Raw genomic sequence first — 21728 nt, 5'->3', positions numbered from 1 at the left:
CGCCTTCAGAGCCCACCGGCTCCTCGCGGCTTTGATTCAGGTTTGGATAAAGTTGGGAACCCTGAGACCCTGCCAGCTTAGCTTCTGAAATCAAAACTCATCCTCCAATAGGTCATCTGTTTTCATCGATAGCTTTATTAGCTATCTGATTAGATAGTTTGGTTCTCTAACTGAATATTTGGTCTTTCATTCTTTAAAATAGCTCATTGAGTTGGATTTCATAAATATTTACAGCAACCATAAAACAGATACTAAGCTAGATGCCAAACGTTGCTGATCTTGATATTTGGTATTGAAAGCAGAAATTAATTTGAGAAATGTACTAAAAATCGAGAAGTCGGTCGTTACCTTCTGAAGGGGTTTGGACCCTTTAGAGTGATTGTAGATGAGAAATGCCTTTTGTCAAAGAATTTTGTTTTCTAATATTTAGTGTAAAAGTAAACTAGAAAATGTTTCAGAAGTCTGTTCTGTAGTAGTTTCATGATTAAAACTAAAATTCTCTGAAAATTCTGGTCTCACCATTTCCATCTTTCTTTAACTAGAAAATGAATCGTTCTAGGCTTGCTCCCTTGTGATGCGTCAATCTGAGATCCTTCCAAGTTGAATCTCAGAGTTGCACCTGATCTGTGTGGGCCAGTAGCCACTGCTGGAGTGTCTCAGTGTCCCCTTCTCAGAGACAGGCCATCACAGGCGGGCTGCGTCCATACGTCCCACTGCTTGCAGTGCTCCTTCTGTTCACGTGACAACAAACCTTCTTTCCTGCTGTGCATGCCCAGACTGATGACACAACTTAGGATGGGGCTAAAGCTGCCACCACCAGGCAGTCGGAAGCTCTGCTCCCCCGTCCTTCTCTCTCGACCTCACAGCAGCGTGTACGCTCGGCTCCTCAGCTCAGTTGGAAGTTTGTGTTGTACAGAGTTTTCCAGAGTTCGCTCACGGCCACATAGCTGGGGAGTTTCAGGATAGGCCTCACATCCCCGTGAGTCCTCCCTGTCACTCTTGCTGCCTCCTCAAGATGCCTTATGGTCAACTTCTGATTCCCTAGTTGTTGGATCTGACGTGCCATTGCTTGAAAAAGATTGACCGTTTGAAATTGTCGTTTTTGTTGGTCAGAAGTATAAACTTCATACAGACAACTTCCTGTAGATCAGTTGACCATAAAAGACGTGCCACTTTGAAATGTTCCATGAGGAGAGAAGACGTTTAATTTTAAACGGATCTGTGCTCAGCCGTTGGTTGAAAGATGCATCCCAATTTCAGATACGTTAAAGTGTTAAGGAAAAATGAGTGCATTTTAGTGATGATGGAAGAATAGTCTTTGCTCAGTTCCACAGTTACATCGGTTACTTTGGAAAATGCCCTAATCAGGCACTATTGTTACTAACATCTTGTTAAGCTATTAAACCATATTTTTGTAAATCTAGCAGAAAGTATGTGTTTATATCAAGACTTATAATGCTTCACTTTGACAGACGTGGCTCTTATTTGTCCACATTTAGCCCTAAGATTTTAAAGTGTTTATTTCAGGGAAAATTTGGAGAAGAGAGCCTTAGGACGTACTGTCTTGACCTGGTCTCCCGTTGGAGAGGGTGTGGGTGGGGGAGGGTGTGCTCCTCTTGGGCCCGTGGGTCAGGCCTCCCTCGGGGGAGCCTCCTCTTATTTCCTAGGCTGCCATGCCTCTGGGAGAGGTGGGAGCCCATTCGTCCACTTCGGAAAAACCTCAAGAAATGTGTTCTTGTGGGCTGCATGTGTCAGCTTTCTGTTGAGGTTAGCGCTGCTCAGCTGTCTCAGGTTGAATTAAGGGAGCAGCAGCCAGAACTGCGCCGTTTGAGTTAGTAGCCACTAGGCCCACATGGCTATTTAGATTTAAATTAAGTGAAATTAAAAATTGAGGTTCTCAGTTGCACTAGGCACATTTCAAGTGCTCAACAGCCACACTTACCGAACAGTCCATCATCCTAGGAGGTTCTGTGAGCCCCTGCTGGAGAACACGTGGGTCCCATCTCTCCTCTCCTTGTGGCCGCATCCTTAGTCTGTGTGTCCTCACTTGTGTTGGCTTTTAGGGCCTGGTGTCATTACCTGTACCCAGAGACACTGATCCTGCTCTGTAAGCCCGCTGCTTTCTATGAGGTGGGATGCGAAGTGGCATTAGGGGTTTGGAAGCCTGGCTGACTTGATATTCCTTTTTTTTGTAAATTAAGGAAGCTGTATTCATTGTTAAAATTAGAAAATGCACACAAGTGAAAAGAATATAAAGATCACAAGTAATCCTATCATCTAGAAATACAGTTGACTTTTCTGTGTTGTATTTAACATTCTGTTATTTCCAAATGTTGTAATATAAGCAATGGTGTAATGAAGATTCTCAAGGGTGAACTTTTGTGTACATTCTTAATTGTTTTCCTTTTAAAATGTATAATCATCTTTTTTCCTTTTCATTTTTTAGTTTATATATATATAATGAGTTTGTTCTTATAAAAAAACAAAACAGCAAGCAGTAGGAAAGTATCTGGAGTAGACAGTGGGGGTTCTTTCCCAGACCCTCCCAGTCTCCTGGGTGGGAAACCCTGTTTGCCCTGCCGTGTGGCCTTTTCACGTGTTTACACACATGTGCGGGCCAGACATTCATAGATAAGTGGGCCCATGTCTGGCTTTTATTTGTCTCCATGCTGGCAGTCTGTCTGGACACCTTTCCTTATCCACGCCTGCGTCTTCCTGGTTCTTCTTTATGAGTGGACAGCATCTCATCCTGTGGGACCGTTTCTTTAGGGCCAGCCGCCCTGCTGTGAGCATGCGTATGGCTTCTTGGGTGTGTGTCAGGGTTCATAGCATAGGTGTCCAGAAGTGGAATTACTGGGCTCAGAGAGGGACGCATTTTTTCAGCCTTTTGGTGAGTGGTGAGCTTACCCTAGAGTATGCCAGATCCAGTTCCCTGTGTGGTCCGTGAGAGGCCTGCTCCTTCTGCACGTCAGTGCTGCTGCTTGCTGCCACATGCAGTTGCATTTTCTTTTTAATTTGTTTACACTCAGCATGTTTTCGATAGAATTTCTTTGAATCTGTCAGTCTTTGGGTTCTGATTGTTGTTTTTCGTTGGTGTCTGGAAAGGCCTCCTTCAAATCTGAGATAGCTGATGCTTCCGCATGGTTTTCTCCTAATTCTATTTGATGTTTTTCACTTAAAAAATTTAACTCAGCATCTGTATATATTATATTTTCAACTGTTGAACAAGGTAGGAATCCAACTTCATTGTTTTTAGGCTACTCTGTCGGAATTAGGTTTGGCTACAAAGAGCAAAAGTAATGGAGTAATGGTGAGCTGAACACATGGGGTCTAGCTCCCTGTCGCCTGTCTTCTTCCCTCCGTACCTGGCTGCCTGTCTTGGGCCCATGTGGGGATCAACGCTCCAGGACTGAGGGAGGGGAAGGCAAAAGCGCTCTAGGAACTCTCCCTTAAGAAACCTCCTGAGAAAGTTTCCCAGCAGCTTCCGCAGGGCTCAGGGGCTGCCTGAAGCTGCAGGAGAGGACAGTCTGTGTGGCCTCTTAGCACACCGGGTGGGCAGCCCACACCTCTGCCACCTGAAGCAGCATCCCAGAGCCTGCCGTTAGATAGTCACAGTTTCCTGCTGGTTTTGAGATACCACCTCTGTGATCCGTTACAGAGGAGATTTTTCTACGATGGTCACAGCCTAGAAATTTCCTTAATTTCAGACTGGATCTAGTAGACTGACATTGAGCTCTAAGAGATAACAATGACTAAATTGCCTATAGATAGGGAGACTTGGGTGTGGTTTTTATGTAGACATCTTGTCAGCTGTGAAATTCCTCTGAGGTTTTGATATGTCAGAAGAGTGCACTTCTTCATTTTCGTTTTTGAGTAGAAATGATCAAGACTTTCCAAGGACGTAATTCTGTGCATCACTTTGGAGAACTGAATGTGTCGGTATATTCAGATCTGAAGTAATAGACTGATAAAACGACCTGTGTCGTATCTAATGCTGGTGGCTGGGTGTCTGGTTATAGCACTTAATTTTCAAAGGGTGTTGTAATCAGAATATGCAGTTTCTTAATGTGATGAAAACTACTTGCAATGTTAGTGTTGTATAGAATAATCCAAACTTTTTATTTAGCACTGTTTATATTTTTAAAAGAATAGTTGGTCATTTAAATGGTTTCTGTTAACAAATGAAGCTATCCAGTGTAGTGGAAATGTTAATTCTTGGAATTAACATTGGAATGTTAATTTCTGATGTCATTTTATAGGGATTGTAGATGGTAAGTGACAAGGTTAGGTAAAATATTTGTTTTATCAAAACTTGACTTGATTCCTTCCTCACACGTTGATTGGATACTCACCACGAACAAGCACTGTTGTGGCAATGGAGATCAGGCAGTGGGCAGGGGAGCCCTTTCCTGCTGGAGGGCACCTTCCCTGGGCAGACAGACTCCAGCCATCCCTGCGCCCCACAGTGAAGCACGCAGGGCGGAGGAAGGGTGAGGGGTGGTGTGGCTGGGGACAGGGGCACTGCCTTGCTTTCCTGCAGGTTCTGTTCAATTGCTCTGACTTCTCAGTTCTTCTTGCATTGGTCAGCAGTTCCCCTCGCTCAGCCCTGGATGCTTCCTCTCCCTTTGAGGGTTCCACGAAGAACCCACCCAGCAGGAGCAGGCAGCTGCAGGGGCTTTTCAAGTCTTCCCAGACATCCTGATGGTTGTTAGCCCTTCCTGTGTTGTTTCCACCAATGGTGCAGTCACACTCCAGAGCTGTGCAGTCCGGGGGCTCAGGGGTCAGGCACTGCCTTGCTGGTCCCTGCTTGCCTCAAGGAAGGGCCAGGGGGCTTGGCCAGAGCCTTCCTGTCCAGCCAGTCCACCAGCAGTACTCCCCAGAAGGCAAAGCAAAAGTACTTTTACTATCTAATACTTGTTACAGCTTTTGCTAACTTTTAGATCCAATTTGATACACATTTCAGATAGGTATATTACTAGTGTATCTTATTGGTGGACCATGACACTGGAATCAGGAGGCTTGTGTGCTCCACTTGGCATCACTTCCCGAGCTGGGAACGTGGGCATGCCTCAACCTCATTATTACTCTCCCCTGAAATATGAGGGGGTAGGAATGCTAGGTGACACCCCCCCCCCCTTATGTGGAGCAAGTCAGCAGACATCTGATAAAACTGACACTGTGTTACACTGGTTGGGTGGTGTCTGTGAAGACTGCAAGGGTTCTCTTCATGCTCTTTCCCTTCCTGGTGCATTGAGGGTGACTGAGGCAGGCAGGAGTCCTGGGGAGCAGAGAAGGGACTGTTTTATATCATTCTCATTTCAGGTGCACGCAACTTAGAAGAAAGTTGACAGTACGTTCTACTCTGCCAGTGCAGACCTGCAGTGATGTTTTGGCAGATTGGAATGCCTTGTGTAGAAGATGCTTTTAATGCATTAAATTTGTGGGATGTGGATAGAATTTTAGCACCCTAGCTTTGATATTTTTCCATGACTTTAGGCCAATTGTTTAATTATGCTAGGCCTATATCTTTGTTATTATGTCTCTGAATTTCTGTACTCCTGTTGTTATCAGAACAGTGCTAAGAGGTGCAGCAGAGCACGTGCTCTTAGTGCTTCACAGGCCCAGTTTCTCACCGAAGGTGATGCTGGACCAGCAGCACAAGCTCTTCTGATGAAGAGCCCAGTGCTACCTCCCAGACACCTCTCCACAGTGACAGCGACAGCTACAGGCACATCCTGCCTAGCTGCCTAGACATCCTGGGTCGCCCGTGGCTCTTCCCTGGTTTGGGCATTAATCCGCCAACCTGACACATCTAGTCCTGCTAACAACATTGCCAAATGGTAGGAAATTTTAGGTAACACCTCAAACTTTAATGTGCCTGCTGAGCTGCAGGAAGAGAAATGACTAAATGCTTAGTGTGTGTAGTTGGTGCTCACTAATTGTTGAAACGATAGAAACTTTGACCCCAGAATCTTGAAGTCTGATATTTTGGAAAATATCTGCATTTTTCTGTTGCATGACATTACTTTTTTGGATTTATTAAAAACTGGACTCGTGGCTGTCTGCATTGGTAGCATGCTTGGGGTGAAGGTTTCTTCTTTGATTCTTTTAGAAGATTAAACATGATAAACTTAGGTCCCAGCACTGGCCAACCTGATATTGCAAGTATACTGTGAACAAGGGTCTTGAGGATTTATTTCCTGCTGGAGACCCATGTGTGCCTCCAGTGGCCTTGAGTAGCCTTAAAACCTGCTGCCATGTGTTAGGAGTGGTTGCTCCAGATGAATTTTGGGGGTGGGGAGGCCATTCTTCAGGTGAGAGAGTTGAAGTCAGCCTTAAGCAAGAGCTGATATAGGATGACGTGCTGCCTCTTATCTTTGTAACTTGACACTAATAGGTCCTGTCAAGAAGTATTGCATACCGTTATGTGGACTGTTTTGCTGGCTGTTGAACTAACACTATTATTATGTTATTATTGAGCTAGTTTTATTTTGTCTTCTATTTGCTTTACTGATCAAACCTAGAATGGAAGCAGGTGAATTTGACTTGTTCCAGTTCCCAGGAGTGGCTCCCCGCATCTGCGGTCACAGCCTTGGCCCAGAAACTGTACTCTGGGAGCTGTTGCCGCTGCCGCAGGGCCGTGCTCTCGCCCATGGCGCTGACAGTGAGAGAAGGGACTTTGGAGGCAGGGGTGTAAGGCGGCTTCAGAGCTCGCTCCTCTCCTGAAAGCACTCTTAGATCTTTGTTAGGAAAGAAAGAGAGGGCCGTACTTACTTCTGGCCCACGCACGTTTGGTGGTTGACCTGCTTGTCGGAGTTTTAAGGAGAGAACCCTTGAGTGCTGAATTAAATGGGCGTCTCTGCCTCTGGGGACTCCAGCTCTCTGTGATGAGCTGGTGAGGGGCTGGATGCTGGGCCGGAGCGTTGTCAGTGAGGGTTGGGCAGGCGGGCTCCTGAGGACATGCGTCTGCCTCGCCTCGTCCGTCCGTCCCCCCTTGCCGCTGGTCGCGGCTCGGTCTGCATTCCTTAGCATGGGGCACCAGGAGGTGCCCATGGGCTCCGGAGCACGTCAGAGCTGGGGCCACGTGCTGGGGGGTGGCTGTGTTTGCTGGGCGGCATCAAAGGGAATCGTCTTTCATCTTTCAAAGATGCAGTTCTCTCAGTGTTGTGATGTAAAGTCACTGAAATGGTTTTCTTGGATAAGTCTAAGTGCCAGTTGAAAGTTTTGGTATTTGATATTGACAAAATTCACTCATGTTAATCTGTGGTGCTAAACCCATACTGTGTGATTTTGTCCACCACAGAGTTTTCACTTCATTTTGTGCTCTCAGAGGAGAAAAGAAACTGGGTTTTAAGTGGCCAGAATGTATTTTAGTGTCATGCTGATCTAATAACAAAATGAAAAGTGTGGTTAAGTTCAATTGTAACGCTAGTATGTTTTCTCTTTTGTTCACTAGGCTTCACGAGGAAATAATTGACTTTTATAACTTCATGTCCCCTTGTCCTGAAGAAGCAGCCATGAGAAGAGAGGTGGTGAAGCGGATCGAAACCGTGGTTAAAGACCTTTGGCCCACGGCTGATGTGCGTATATTCTTTGTACCTCTGTGTCATACACAAGTAGATGTCAGCTCCCGTGGTTGTAATGTGTCTGTGGATCTGTGCAGACCTGTGTATCTCCTGTTGGCCCGAGGCAGTGTTTCTCCAGGTGTGGTCCTAGGATGGGCAGCAGCATACCTGGGATCTGGTTCCAAATGCTCCCTCCCTGACCCTCCCCTGCACCTGCAGAATCAGAGACCTTGGGGTGGGCCAGCACTGTGTTTAACACGCCCGCCAGGGGCATCTGACACCCCCTAGTGTGAGGACCCCTCACCTAAGGGAAGGTTTTTTTGGAATGGTGTGATTATTTTTCTTGCTTTAAATTCACCTTGAGGTTAGAAATTTTACCCCTTTCCCCCACCACACACCATAGCATATGTTCATCTTTGTAAAACTTCAAAGTATCTCCTCTTAGACCACTTTTACAGTGAATGAACAAGTGTTCATTGAGATGAGGTCCGTGGGCTTGTCCAGTGCTTGGCATAGGCAGCGAGAAACATGTCCCCTGACCGAGTTGATGACAGCCCGTCTGTAGCTCCTGTCCTAGTCAGTCAGCCTTCCCTACTTGTGACCGTGACTGATGACCGACCTGGGATGGATGGAGAAGCTGAGGTGCTGAAGGGCACGTGTGTGCTCACTGGGCGAGGGCAGCAGCTCGAGTCCCCTCTTCTGAAGTGGTGTGTGGCATTTTGGTGTTTACGCTTTAGTGCTGTGGGACAGAGCTCTGCCCTGCACCTCAGCTACTGGTTTGCAAGTTGTTGGAGTGTTTGAACCTGGCTCTGAGAAGTCCTCGGCTTGGAGTGGGTGTGGGCGAGGCCAGTAATAGTTTCCTCTCTTAATTTTGAGCTTTTAAAAATTTCTTTTTGGGGTGGGTCTTTAACTTAAAAATTAGAAAGGTTTTGTTGGACTGTTTTCGGTGTCTCTTGCCCCACCATGCAGGGCGGTTCACACTCTCGCGGGTGCAGGAGTGAGGCTGTTGTTTCAGTGCGCGGAGCTGGGAGGGACGTGCAGACGCCGCGCACTAAGGCAGTTGCTCTTTCTTTCAGGTGCAGATATTTGGCAGCTTTAGCACAGGTCTCTATCTCCCCACCAGGTGAGTCCCTGGTCTTGGCGCAGATGGGTGTTCATGCGTGTTCAGCAGGGGGAGGGGTGGGTGGTGTCTGTAGGTGTGTTAAAGGCTAAAAGTAGGTTCCTTGTGTTCAAATCTAAGGCTAGACAAGCGAGCTAAAGGAACAGACTGTGGAGCACAGAAGAGAAATTGCAGAAAATAAAGTTTAGTTTAGTATGATGATTGACTGTCGCATTTGTCCTCTTGCACTTAATTTGCTGGGGTACAAAAACGCTGGACACTAGGAACATAACGAAGATGAGTGAGAGAGCTGCGGGAAGTAAATGCAACAGAAAACTTTGTTCTGATATTTTTGGATATGTTTTGAAAAATTGATCTTATGTTTTAAGGAAGATTCAAGCAAAATTCTATTTAAATGATATTTGTAAAGATTTTATTTGATAGAAAAACGTCAAACAAGTTTGCATTCTAAAACCGTTTTCCAGTGTTTTCTTATTAAGAAGTCTTTTAATATCCAAATCAATTTTATGTGCATTGTTTCATTGAAAGTTTGTTTTCTGTTAACTCACTGTTAACATGTGGAGATTAATGAGGCTATCCTCTCAGGATTTGGCATTGGCAGGGCCAGTGGGGAAGTGGGGAACTGAACAGATTTGAAATGTCCAGGAATCCTGGGTCAGCAAGAGTGATCCAGTGTAGACAGCACAGAAATGTAAGGACCAGGAAACCTCAGAGGGGCAGGCACTTTTATTTCAATCCTGTTCATTACCTAGTGATGCTGGGAAAGACTGTCAGCCTCTTTGCTTTCCATCTTTATGTTACAAATAGTTCATAAACTGCATTTTCTCTCCCTGAGAGGGATCTGCTTAATGGGGTCCTCTAGGGCCCTTGAAGGAGCTTCCAGTGTGTGTGCCGTGGCACTGGCCTGCCCCACTGCTGTGCGGTGAGGGGAGCAGTGGTTCACAGTCACTTCTTTTCTGTCCAGTGACATCGACTTAGTGGTGTTTGGGAAATGGGAGCGTCCTCCTCTGCAGCTGTTGGAGCAGGCCCTGCGGAAGCACAACGTGGCTGAGCCATGCTCCATCAAAGTCCTTGACAAAGCCACAGTAAGTGTGGGGCCTTGGGTCCCTCTCCTCTGTTGAGGGGCGCTTTCTCACCCCTTCGAGCAGTCCCGTTCCCTGTGTGACCAGCCTGTGCTGTTTACAGCACTTACCGGTTATGTTTTTGAAGACTTCTCTACTTCTAGCATGAAAGTGCTTGCATTTTTTTTTATGGTTAGGATTACCAGCTGAGAGTGTGTTTAGTGACAATCTGAACTCAGCAAGTTATGAGAGCGTGTCTGATGTACTTGTGTACTTGGCACTAAGATCTATGAGTGTGTCTACTTTTGTTAGGATGTGGAAGGAGCGGATAATAATAGCTGAGACGAGACACGTTCAGATGCTGCCCTTCCTGGAGTATGCAGCTGAATGATTAAAGCATGGCATTCACCACATAGAACAGGATGACCATTTGCCAAGTCACACTTCAGAAAGAAAAGCTTACCTCTTCCTTTCATTGTTCAAACAATGTCCCTGTATGAAAACTCTCTTACCTGGGGGAGAAGTCGGAAGAGGAGACTGCTTTGATGTGTCCTTGTCGAGGTTCATCTGGGTCCGAGAGGAGAGAAGTTCAGGAGCTGTGAGATGCATGCCTGTTGTGTGGTAATGCTTGGCTCGCCTGTGCTGTGGGCCCACCTTTCATTTTAAAGTGGTGTTTCAGCTTAGATGAAGCTTGACTCAGTCCCGTTAGTCCTAAGATGGTCAGAAATCAAGATGGGGGCTTCCTCTTGCTCATATGCTGGAACCATTTGCTCCCCCGTCTTCTGGCACCATAGATTAGCTTTGGCCAGTTTTTGAAACATATGTAGGCCTTATCCCAGTTTGTCCTCCCAGCCACTCTCAATAGCAGATATCGTTGTCTTTCACATTTTATAGGTGAGGAAACTGAGGCACAGAGAGGTTAGGTGATTGGCCTTGGGTGGGTCCAACAGCCAGTGAGAGGCAGCGCCTTGGTTTAGCCTGGGCTTCCACTGTGGATGGTGAGATCCCTGCCGTATCCCCGTCTGCCTCACTCTCTCCCTCGAGTGCCGTGCCCTCTCACCTCACCTCACGCTGGGAGGGTTCGTGGCGGTCTCTGAGGCCCTCCAGCCCTGCCCCTTGTGGCTCTAACGTTTGTCCCATTGTGTTGGCTCCTTGATGAGAATGAGGTGGGTGGTGGTCTCTGACCAGGTATCCTTGTTTAGATCTAGAGGAGCTGAAGAGGCCATGCCTGATTGTCCTGGGTTTCAAAACATTCTTAAGGACAGACAGTACACGGAGTGGTTGTTGCATTAACTGCATGGTCACAGTGGCCTCATTGCTGCCGCACGCCTTTTTTTCTGCTGCCAGAGATTCAGCGTAGACCAAGGAGAACCAAGCGTGCTCCTCCACCCAATCTCCTTTCTATGAGCGCCAGCTGTTGCTGGGCAGCCCTCCTCTGGGCAGCTTCACTGTCATCCTAGCACCGGCTACAGAGCCCGGCGTGAAGGCTGTGGTCAAGGCGAAAGCTTGTCTGTGTTGAACCACCACTGAGAAGTCAGTATTACAGTGTTACTACTATCTCCAGAGTCTGGGGTTCAACCTGCGAGTGTACAGGAGTGTGTGTACATGTAATGAGTACAAGTAAGGCAGGAGAGTGCCAGGAGTGATTCTGGGAAAGAAATCCTTGAGTACAGAAAAGACGGTTCTTCCGGCTGGGCCTGCGGGGTAGGGAAGGAGGTGTTTTCTGCGTGAGGAATTTGTTATGTGGCGGGGGTATGGACGTTTGTCTGAAGCCATTTTGGTAAGTTCTTTGGGAAAGTGTTCTGTTTGTCTGCCTTCTTGGACCTCACCAGCTGTGGCTCACCCTGCCTGGTGGCCTCAGTGGTCTCCGGGGTTACTAGCACCACCTGCTGGCCTATCCCCCTCACGTGTGCCCGTGGCAGTTTGCGCCCAGGTGCGTGTTTTAGATCCTAGATCCGATGTGCGCTGAAGAGCATGTTCCTGCACTGACTTCTGCTGGATGTTGTAGCCCTTTCATTAGACCCCGATTGTTTTGATGAGGGAGACATCCTTGTTTTATTCCTTAGAGGCTGAAGGAGATGAAGCATTGCTCCTTCTTCTGGAAGGACACAGTTTTGTGTGGGGCAGGAAGGAGTGTGGTCTGAATGGTTGCTTGGGCAGGTTTTATGAGGCTGCCTTTGAGTGCCTTTTGGTGATAATTCTTGTTGATGAAAGTCTTTCCAAAATAGCCTTTTATTCTCTGATTTTTCTGGGAAAGAGTCTTTTTTTTAGTTAAATTGTCTTAAAGAGTGAGAACACAAAGTAGAATTATTTGGGGAAACGTTAGTACAAAATATAATTTAAAAAATGGCTTTGAAGTTACTTTGAATGTTTTCAGAAATTCTAGCAAACATAATTTGGGGACCAGGAGCTCCTCTGCATCACCAGGCACTCGTGGCACAGGGACTTAGCCAGCTTCTCCTCGTGGTAGGCAGGCCTGCGGAGTCCGGGCCTTCCTGCAGACAGTGGCCCTGATTGATGCTCGGCCACCAGCAGGGGCCGAGTCAGGCCAGCAGGGCGGGCAGAGGTGAGCACTGACTGTTGTTGGGCGTGGGGAGCAGTCTTGGGTGCCGGGGACTGATGAGGTTAACGTTGGCAAAGTCCCCTTTCTTCTCATCTTTAAAATCAGGGGTTCGTGATCTCTAAACCCTTTTTGTGAATAAGGGAAAGGGAAACCCCTTGTACAACTTAGGAAGCATTGTGATGCCTGACCGTGAAGAATGCTGTGTATTAAATCACAATTTTTTAAATTAAATCTTTGCAGGTACCAATAATAAAACTCACAGACCAGGAGACTGAAGTGAAAGTTGACATCAGCTTTAACATGGAGACCGGGGTCCGGGCAGCGGAGTTCATCAAGAATTATATGAAGGTCGTCAGTTAGCACAGTAAAAAGAAGGGACTGTGATGTTGGGTCTTAGTTCTCTTACAATGTTAGAAACTTTAAACTGAATGATAGTCTTTAATAATAGAAACTATACACTTGAAGTATTTATCCTACAATATTATTTCTAGAGATCCTTTGAAATTACATGGCTGTTTTGCAGATTGACTTTCCTTGGCTAAGTATTTCATAAAGTTAAGCGTTATTTTAGAGAACTTTGCTAGTGTTCTTCGTATTATTGCAAAATGACTGTCCCTGTAGCTCAGCATGCCCGATTTGCAAAGTTAGTCTGTTGGAAGTTGAGTGCGTCATGAGGTGGTTTAGATTGGCTTACTCTGGAGACCTCCCTGCCTAAGGGTGGGAGAGCAGACTTGCTCATGGGCTGACGGATTTTGGACTCTGAGCAGACATGTGGTCCAGCTGCACAGGTGGTCTTTCCCTCCTGTTAGAGTGGAAGTGGTGAAATCCATCCCAGAGGCAACCCCAGCACCGTGACCTGAGTGTTCCTCATCCCACGGTTTCAGGACCATCTCTGTCCTCTGCATCGTCAGGCTTGTCTGACGATTGTTTGTACCCCAGCAGAACATGAGAAACCACAGAAGCTCCCCCTGTCCTCCACCCCTCCTCCGACCTCTCTGCCTGTGCTCATTATCTTCACCCTGCTCTCCTCGTTCTGCTGTTGTCCTCCTGCCTCACGAGTTGTACCACCCCCGCACTTGCGCCTCTTCTGGGGCCTCTCAGTGTTGGGATTTCACACTTTGGGTCCAGGGCCTTCCCTTGCTCACTGGTGTCTGCCCGCTGCCCACAGGGCCCTGCGCCTTCGTGGAGCGGGCCGTGGGAATACTGGAAAGTGTGCACTCACTCATTCCCCCGAGCTCCTCTTTGCCTGGGGACGCCTCATGCAGGGTTCCCCCCTCATCCCTGCAGAACCGTAACCTGGGATGGGGCTCCCCACCAGGGTCTGAAGGAGCCCCTCTCATAGTTCTCAGGCCCCTAAAGTTTGAGGATGGTTGGCCTAGAGCCTTCTGAGGGACAAGAGGACTGAGTAAGCTTTCCTTTCTACCATGTGAAATTTGCTGTGTTGAGAAGTCTTCAAAGGCACATTAACTAACCAGTAAATATCTTTCTTTTTGGATTTACAGAAATATTCATTGCTGCCTTACTTGATTTTAGTATTGAAACAGTTCCTCCTGCAGAGGGACCTGAATGAAGTTTTTACCGGCGGAATTAGCTCATACAGCCTAATTTTAATGGCCATTAGCTTTCTACAGGTGAGTGTGCTTTCTCGGGAAATGCTGACACTGAGGCTTGCGCAGGGGTAGGTTCCTCCAGCTGCCGCCTGGATTCCTGCGGGGTCCTGGTTACCCTTCACTGCTACGTTCTGGTGTCCTGGTGTCCTGGAAGTTGACTTCTAATTTGCATAACAGAACTCTATTTTGATCAGTCCTTCTTTCCTTCTGTTCCTTTACAGCTCATCTTTGCAGTTGATTTAACTGTTAGATAAGGGAGGCTTATCTGGGTCTACTAGTCAAGTGTGTGTCGATCTAAACTTGAGGAAACACCCTTTACATTTAGAAAACTTGCATGCCTTGATAGACCAGAAGACGCTGCTTTTCTTGCTTCTTGACTATGATTTATACTGAGAAATTTATCTCAGAAAAAAAATTGGTACCATATATGGTAAGAAATACTGAAAAGAGAACCTTCTCAGATTGACAAAACATCAATATTTTGTCTTGAATTATATATTTCCCTTATTTTGTTGAGTACCATGGAAAATCTGTCAATGGAAAACCTGCCTAAGTGTTAAATGCTGTGATGTATTGATAAAGGATACTAATTCTTTTATTTATTTATTTATTTTTTAATTTTTTTTTAAAGATTTTATTTTTTCCTTTTTCTCCCCAACGCCCCCCGGTACATAGTTGTGTATTCTTCGTTGTGGGTTCTTCTAGTTGTGGCATGTGGGACGCTGCCTCAGCGTGGTCTGATGAGCAGTGCCATGTCCGCGCCCAGGATTCGAACCAACGAAACACTGGGCCTCCTGCAGCAGAGCGCGCGAACTTAACCACTCGGCCACGGGGCCAGCCCCGATACTAATTCTTTTTTAACATATAAAAGAGTTTCTAAGTTAATTGAAACATTGTCCCATTTATGTTTTCTTGAGTAAATCTTGTCTGTGTATTTTAGCTGCACAACACTGCTTCTCGTGTTTATCATTAATTTTTTGTTTGTGATTATGCTTAGGGTTTTGTATCCAGACTTTGGTTGTTCTTATTATCACTAATACTGCTGTGACAGTCAGTAGAACTGCTGGTCACACCACCTTGAATTATTTTGGCTTCCTTGGCCTGTCTCTGCAGAGATGCTGTAAGAATAGTGAAAAGGGAATTTGTGCCTGCTCCCTTAGAGTCTTTATCTCATTGCCCTATCTTCCACTCTCACCTCTGCAGTGCTGCCCTTAAGCCATTCTGCCCTATTTCTTGGACATTATTTTGTTTTAAACACAGCCTTCTGTTTCTTATTTCCTTGTTGTTCCTGATTTGAACTAGTTCTGTAGCCTTGTACTGATGACTCCTCCTGCCTTTCTTCATGCCGGGTGCTGGGCTCCGTGCCTCGTGTCGCTTTACCCCATGAGGTCCCTGTGGTGGTCCTGTGACCCCACGGAAGCCTACATCTAGTGTGTGTGGGGTCGCCGTTGTCATCTCCACATCCCTTAGTGCCTTGCCTTTCCTGCTTCAGAGCTGAGACTGTTGTAGCATGTGCCTTCATCTCAAGGCTCGTTGAGGTGGGAAGGCCCAGCCTTGCACAGGTGGGCTGTCGGTATGTGATTTTGACTTCAAGTAAGGCGGAAGGAAAGGAATGGGGGAGGCAAGAACAAGAGTGCTACCCTTGTGGCTTTGGAACATGCAGCTCCTCAGAAGCTAAAATTCCTCTGAATCCTAAAAATGCTTGTAGACTTTAGAAGGCATATTTCCCCGTGGAGCTCTGCATTATAAATATTTTCAGTCGTGAGCTTCCAGCAGGACTTTTACTTTCATGTGGACGTGACCGTCGTTTTCTGGATCAGCGCTGTCCACTGTGGCTCGCTGTTCAGCTGGCAGTGTTCTGTCTGCGCAGTAGCCATGCATGCCTCCCTAGCACTTGCAGTGTAGCTAGCAAGACTGACAAACTGAGCTTGTAGTTAATGTGTTATAATTCATTTAAACAAATAGCCACATGTGGCTTCTGGCTGTCATACTGGGCAGCACAGGTCTGCGTTGCTCACTTTGGTGAGCCTTGTAAATCAGTGACCCTCGGAGGGTGTCAGGAGAGTAAGTCTACTCCTGCTTAAAGAAAGTGTGGTGCTGAACTGGATTGACCCTCATCTGTGTGACAGGCAGGATGTAAGTCTGCTGTAAAGGTTATGATAAACACTGATTGCCTATAGAGTTAAAATTAATCCCTTCATATTGTGGTTTATGTCATACTGTGATGCTAATCAGTCTAATACTGCCCCCTATTGGTTGTATTTTGGGATAATGGAAGTAAAAGTTTGAATTTGAAGTTACATTCACCATCTAGGTGACTCTCATTCGTGCAGAATATGGTCCACTCGTTTATTGTATTTGGGAGCTTGTGGTTAATCAGATGTCTGTGTTTTTAGGAAGTTGCTATATAGATTACACATTTCAAAGAATTAAAGTATAATAAAAAAAAATTGCGATTAAAAAGTTTGATTTCTTTTGGATGCTGTTTATTGACAAAGGCTCTCCGGGCTCTGTTAGTGCCTCCTTGCTGCCATTCAGAGCATCCTCACGGTGCTGGTGAGTGAGCAGGTGCCCAGATGTCGTTTCCTGAAAGAGACCGCTGGAGAGTGGACTTTATCTTCTTTAGAAAATGACTTGAATACAAACTGTCAATGTATTGCTTTTACAGTTGCATCCAAGAATTGACGCCCGGAGAGCTGATGAAAACCTTGGAATGCTTCTTGTAGAATTTTTTGAACTCTATGGAAGAAATTTTAATTACTTGAAAACTGGTATTAGAATAAAAGAGGGAGGTGCCTATATCGCCAAAGAAGAGATCATGAAAGCCATGACCAGCGGGTACAGACCTTCGATGCTGTGCATTGAGGACCCCCTGCTGCCTGGTAAGGGCGCCTCGCCCCACACTTGCCCTGAGCCAGGCGTTGGTGGACCGTGTCTGCAGCCCCAGGAGCCAAGGGCCATTCATTTGATCTGTTGCAGATTCCTTCTGTACTAAAAGAGTTTGTGGCAACACTTTCAGAATTCCTTGTTTAATGCTTCTCATTAACTTAAAACTTGCAATTTTGTTTACATTCTGTAATCAACCAGAAAAAATGTAGAAAGTGAGAATTAAGAAAAAAAGTTTACTTTTTCCTCATTAGAAAAGTGTTACATATTCATCATAAACCATTTACTTCCAAGAAGTATGTCACATAGAAAATCGTAGTATGCCATAGTCCCCTCCGTTTTGGTGTGTAGTTCTCCAATTTTTTCCCTGCATGGATATTAACAGTTATTATTGCAGTCTTACTAATTAAATGGCATCATGTAATACAAACAGATTTACAACTCATTTTTTTCCTTAACAGTGTACCTAAGACCCCTTCCTCGTGTGCATAGGCTGCGCTCCCTTGTAGGGATTGCCACACTGAAGAGCCAGAGGCAGGGCTCCAGTGTGTGCAGCCTTGTTCCCAGGAGTGTATTTAAGGGTGCTCGTGTCCCCAAGCTTTCAGTGACAGTTTTTAAATCTTTGCCAATCTGATAAGACAATACAATATAAATTTTCTTTTAGTTTACATTTCTTTAATGATTAGTGAGGTTAAACACATTGTTATTTATCAATTCCACAAATGTTTATTGAGCATCTATTAGGTGAGACTGTTCTTACTGTTGGTGATAAAGTCAGTGACGGACAGGTGACAGAAAAGGTGGTGGAGAAGGTCAGCTCCAGGTACACTGCCCCTTTGTCTGTCTTTCTGTGTGAGTTCGTGTGCTTTGTCTGTCTGCTGCACTCTTCTTCCGACCTTGTGCTGTCCTGCGTGTGTGAGGAAGGCCTTTCTTGTTATTTTGTCCTCTTTCTCACCCCAGTTTGTCTTTTGCAGCTGTATTTGAGTTTCTTTGGTTGTTCAGCCCCTGTATATTTTTAATATTTCCACATTCAGTGATTTTTTGTTTTGTTTTATGGCTTTTGGGGTATGAAATTTATTTCTTAAAAATCTTTTGAGAGAAAACTTGCTTACTGTTCTTTTCTGTTGTCTGTAAATGGCAGGATTAGTGCTGTGCTTTTCGGTGGTGATTCTCCCGGCAGCGTAGTATGACAGGTTTTCATCACCTGTTGGTCTCTGCTTCAGTTAAATTGGAGACATTTCCATTGTCTTCAGTGTCTGCTGAAATATACTTGAAAAGTGAAAATTTGCATTATCACTGGATTATATTATTAAATCTGGAAAAGATAAAATTCTAATACTTAGAATTATGTCTTCTAAAACAGACATACTTACCTAAATTGTGAAGGAATTACATGTGAATTAAAATTAGAAGCTATGGTATCCTTATAAAAGTTAAGCTCCTTGGCTGTTGCACACTCGGTGAGTTCAGTGATGGCTTCAGGTGATGGATGTGCTGCCTGTCTGGTTCCCAGCACCCGAGAGTTCAGACCTGGAACATTCTCCCCTAGAGGACTGCTTCCTGCAGGCCCCATTGGTGCTGACTGTACCCACATGTGCCCACGTTAACTGCCCGCCGTGGCGCCTTCCATCAGCGCCCCCACAGTTGACTAAGGTTGCTGCTTGGGCTCCATTGTGTTTTCTGCCACCTGGGGAGTTCCCTGACTCGTTCATGAATTGTCACTCCGTCTCAGTGAGTGACATCTTGTACATGGAGGTAGACGTGCTCTGATGATGCAGATCGGCTCCTCAGCCCGAGAACACCGTGAGATTCGTGTGGGTGATCAGCAGTGCGTCTGCAGGTCCTGATTTGGCCTTGCTGGTGGGATCTGGCGGTTTCAATGGGGAGAGCCCGCTTCAGAATAGCTTATCTAAGAAGATCAAAAACGTCAGACTAGTGGCTCAGATGTTGGGCAAAGTTTTGCAGCTGCCTTTCTGTTTCAGGAAATGACGTTGGCCGAAGCTCCTACGGGGCCATGCAGGTGAAGCAGGTGTTTGACTACGCCTACATCGTCCTCAGTCACGCCGTGTCGCCACTTGCGAGATCCTATCCAAACCGAGATTCTGAAAGGTAACAGACATCCTGTGTCACCATCCTGGGTGCACGGCGCCTGTGGCCTGGCAGTTCCTGGCCTCATTAGCCTCTACAAAGCTGGCCCCCCTTGCCTCTGCGTTTGCTTCCTTGAAGTTTATTAATGGATGTGCTATCATATATTGGTAGAACCTGAAAATATTGGTAAGGGAAGACCTTTCAGGAGTTCAGGAGGCCGTATTTCATTCATCCATGTCACGAGTTGAAAACCTCTTATTCGCGGAGTTGACGTTTTCTTCAGGGTGTTTTGTTTTGGGGAGGTGATTTCTGGCTTTTACAGCTTTGGCGCCTCGTGCTGTTTCTTCGGCAGTCCTCACAGTGTGGATGTGCAGCTCTGAGTGAGTGTCGCCCGCGTCCACAGGCCTCACCGAGCCCTTGTCTCTTATGCACAGTCGTCCCTCATTTTCCATCTTGGAACACTTTGGCAGTGTACGCTTTTATTGGTAGTGAGAAATAGTTATTCTCACCCCAGATTATGCTGTTGTGTGGAGGTGGTGGGATTCGGGGACGGAGGGAGGGAGCTGGGGGGACTGGGAGGGAAGAATGATATGCTTGTCGGAGGTGGCAGCTGACACAGTGCCGTTAGCCCTGTTCCTTGGGCGGGTTGTGGACTAAGTAACTGTTGAGGCCTGGCGCCAGTGGTAGTAGAGCTTGTCATGGGTTTCATGGCCTCTGTCCAGTCCGTGTTTTCAGGCAGAGGTTTGAGCCCTGGGGTGGGAGCTCAGTGACTCCTGCACAGTCTGCTCGTTCTCGCCCGTGCAGTGGAGAACGGGAATCAGGCCTCAGCCACTGCCGTGGGTGGGCGGTGGGCTTCCCTACGTAGGTGCTGGATTGGCACGGTCCTTTGTAGACAGATGTGCGTTCAAGGACTTCTACATAAGTGAACCTACTTTTTCTATACTGTGATCTCAAAGTACATTTGGGCTCAAACATCAGAAGTCATACATATTTTGTAAGCTATTTCACCTTTTTTACTATATTGTCTTTCACTTAGCAAAGTGATGCATTGTTATAAAGTAGCTACTCCAAAGGATTTTTGGGCCCCGTGATACCTATTGTACTACTGTATGTTGATTTCCATTGTCGTCCTTTTGCAGTACTTTAGGGAGAATCATCAAAGTAACTCAGGAAGTGATCGACTACCGCAGGTGGATCAAGGAGAAGTGGGGCAGCAAGGCCCACCCGGCGCCGGATCTGGGTGAGAGCTTAGCTCCGTCATGCTCTCTTCACCTCCTGACCGTTTGTGCGGGAGTATCTTTGTCCCTTAATGGCAAATTGTTCAAACCCAGGAAATACCTAGTTTTTCTGTAAGAGTTTAACACTGTAAGAGTTAGACCAGCACTGTCCAGTAGGAATACAATGCATGCCACACATGGAATTTTAAAGTTCCTAGTAACTGCATTAAAAATGTGAAAAGAAACAGCTGAAATTAATTTTAACAAGGTATTTTATTCAGCTTAGTGTTCAAAGTATTAACGTTTCAACGTGTAATCGACATAAAAAATTTTGAGATATTTTGCAGCTTTTTTTTGTGCTACATCTTTGAAATCCAGTTGTTTTTATACTTACAGCACATCGTGATTAAGATGTTAAGTTTTCACCTCAAATACTTGATCTTTATTTGGGTTTCATAAAATTTACAGTTGAAAACTATTTGCACACCCAGTTGTTCCAAACATATTTAAGTGTTTTCCAATAACTGAAACAAATATAATTTAAAAAATCAAATTAATTAAAATTAGGAATTCAGCTTGTCAGTCTCATTAGCAACGTTCTGAGGCTCAGGAGCACCTCTGGTCAGTGGCTGTCCTGTTGGGCAGTCACATCTGCGCTCTTACTTCGTGACAACGACACTTTATTCCCTTGCAGACAATAGAATTAAGATAAAAGAGCGAGTAAGCGCATGCGACGGGGAGCAGCCCCAGCGCCGAGACCCCGAGTCGCCCTACAGCCAGCGCCTGGCCCTGTCTCTGCCCAGCCCCCAGCTGCTCTCTTCCGGCTCATCTGCTTCTTCGGTGTCTTCGCTCTCTGGAAGTGACATTGTGAGTGTGTCTGCTGCGTGGTTTGTTTCTGGAAAACAGCGATAGCAGTGAGTGTAAACTTGACCTCCCCTTTTGTCTTTATCACTGTCTTTGTGTGTGTGTGTGTGTGTGTAAGGCCACCCCAAGTCTGCACTGAGTGGTCCCCATTCTGCCCTGAGCCTCGGTGACAGTTGGGGGAGCCCCAGTCTGTGGCCCTCGGGAGCAGTAATGCCATTCACAGCAGAACTACAGTGGACTTCCTGGAGTAGTTTCTTAAAAACTTGCTTGGAGATAAAACATTAAGTCTGAGTGTCTCTCCTGCGTTTCCTTTTCATGCTTCCTCAGTTTTGAACTGACCTGAAGGACGTTGGGGCAGGTGGGGCTGCCTGTCGTTGGGCTGCAGTTTGGGATGTGCTGTAATAGCTTGGCCAGCTGGCCGCGCGGTCCCTTCCTCCCTCGCTTTAGGAAGCGAAGTGCCGCTGGGTACAGCTCTCCGTGCTGTGTTTCTTCTCTAGGATTCCGACACGCCACCCTGCACAACACCCAGCGTTTACCAGTTCAGTCTACAGGCACCGACTCCCCTGCTGGCCGGCTTGCCTGCCGCCTTGCCGATGCCCAGTGGCAAACCTCAGCCCACCACTTCCAGAACATTGGTCATGACCACCAACACTCAGGTGCGTGGCCGCTGATGGCCATCCTGATGATGGGTCCCCAGGAACCGTGTCTGAGCTGTTACATGCTGTCGGAGTGGCTGATAGTTTCAAAAGTAATT

General features: G+C 46.3%; 1 protein-coding gene across 2 annotated transcripts in view; it reads left to right on the top strand.

Annotated features, from left to right (window-relative positions):
• TENT4A (terminal nucleotidyltransferase 4A) overlaps positions 1–21728 on the top strand; it is a 48107-nt gene that overhangs the window by 19807 nt on the left and 6572 nt on the right. For both annotated transcript variants that reach the window (XM_005604355.4, XM_005604354.4), the window contains exons 2-11: positions 7457–7580; positions 8642–8688; positions 9650–9770; positions 12550–12657; positions 13812–13940; positions 16588–16801; positions 18788–18914; positions 20033–20133; positions 20805–20977; positions 21472–21630. In XM_005604355.4, the coding sequence (XP_005604412.2) occupies positions 7457–7580; positions 8642–8688; positions 9650–9770; positions 12550–12657; positions 13812–13940; positions 16588–16801; positions 18788–18914; positions 20033–20133; positions 20805–20977; positions 21472–21630 (1303 nt within the window). The remainder of the gene's footprint in view (positions 1–7456; positions 7581–8641; positions 8689–9649; positions 9771–12549; positions 12658–13811; positions 13941–16587; positions 16802–18787; positions 18915–20032; positions 20134–20804; positions 20978–21471; positions 21631–21728) is intronic.

Source organism: Equus caballus, chromosome 21 (assembly GCF_041296265.1).
Source record: "Equus caballus isolate H_3958 breed thoroughbred chromosome 21, TB-T2T, whole genome shotgun sequence".
NCBI classification, from domain to species: Eukaryota; Metazoa; Chordata; class Mammalia; order Perissodactyla; family Equidae; genus Equus; species Equus caballus.
Note: the sequence above shows the minus strand (reverse complement) of the source record. Positions and strands in the feature narration are given on the sequence as shown.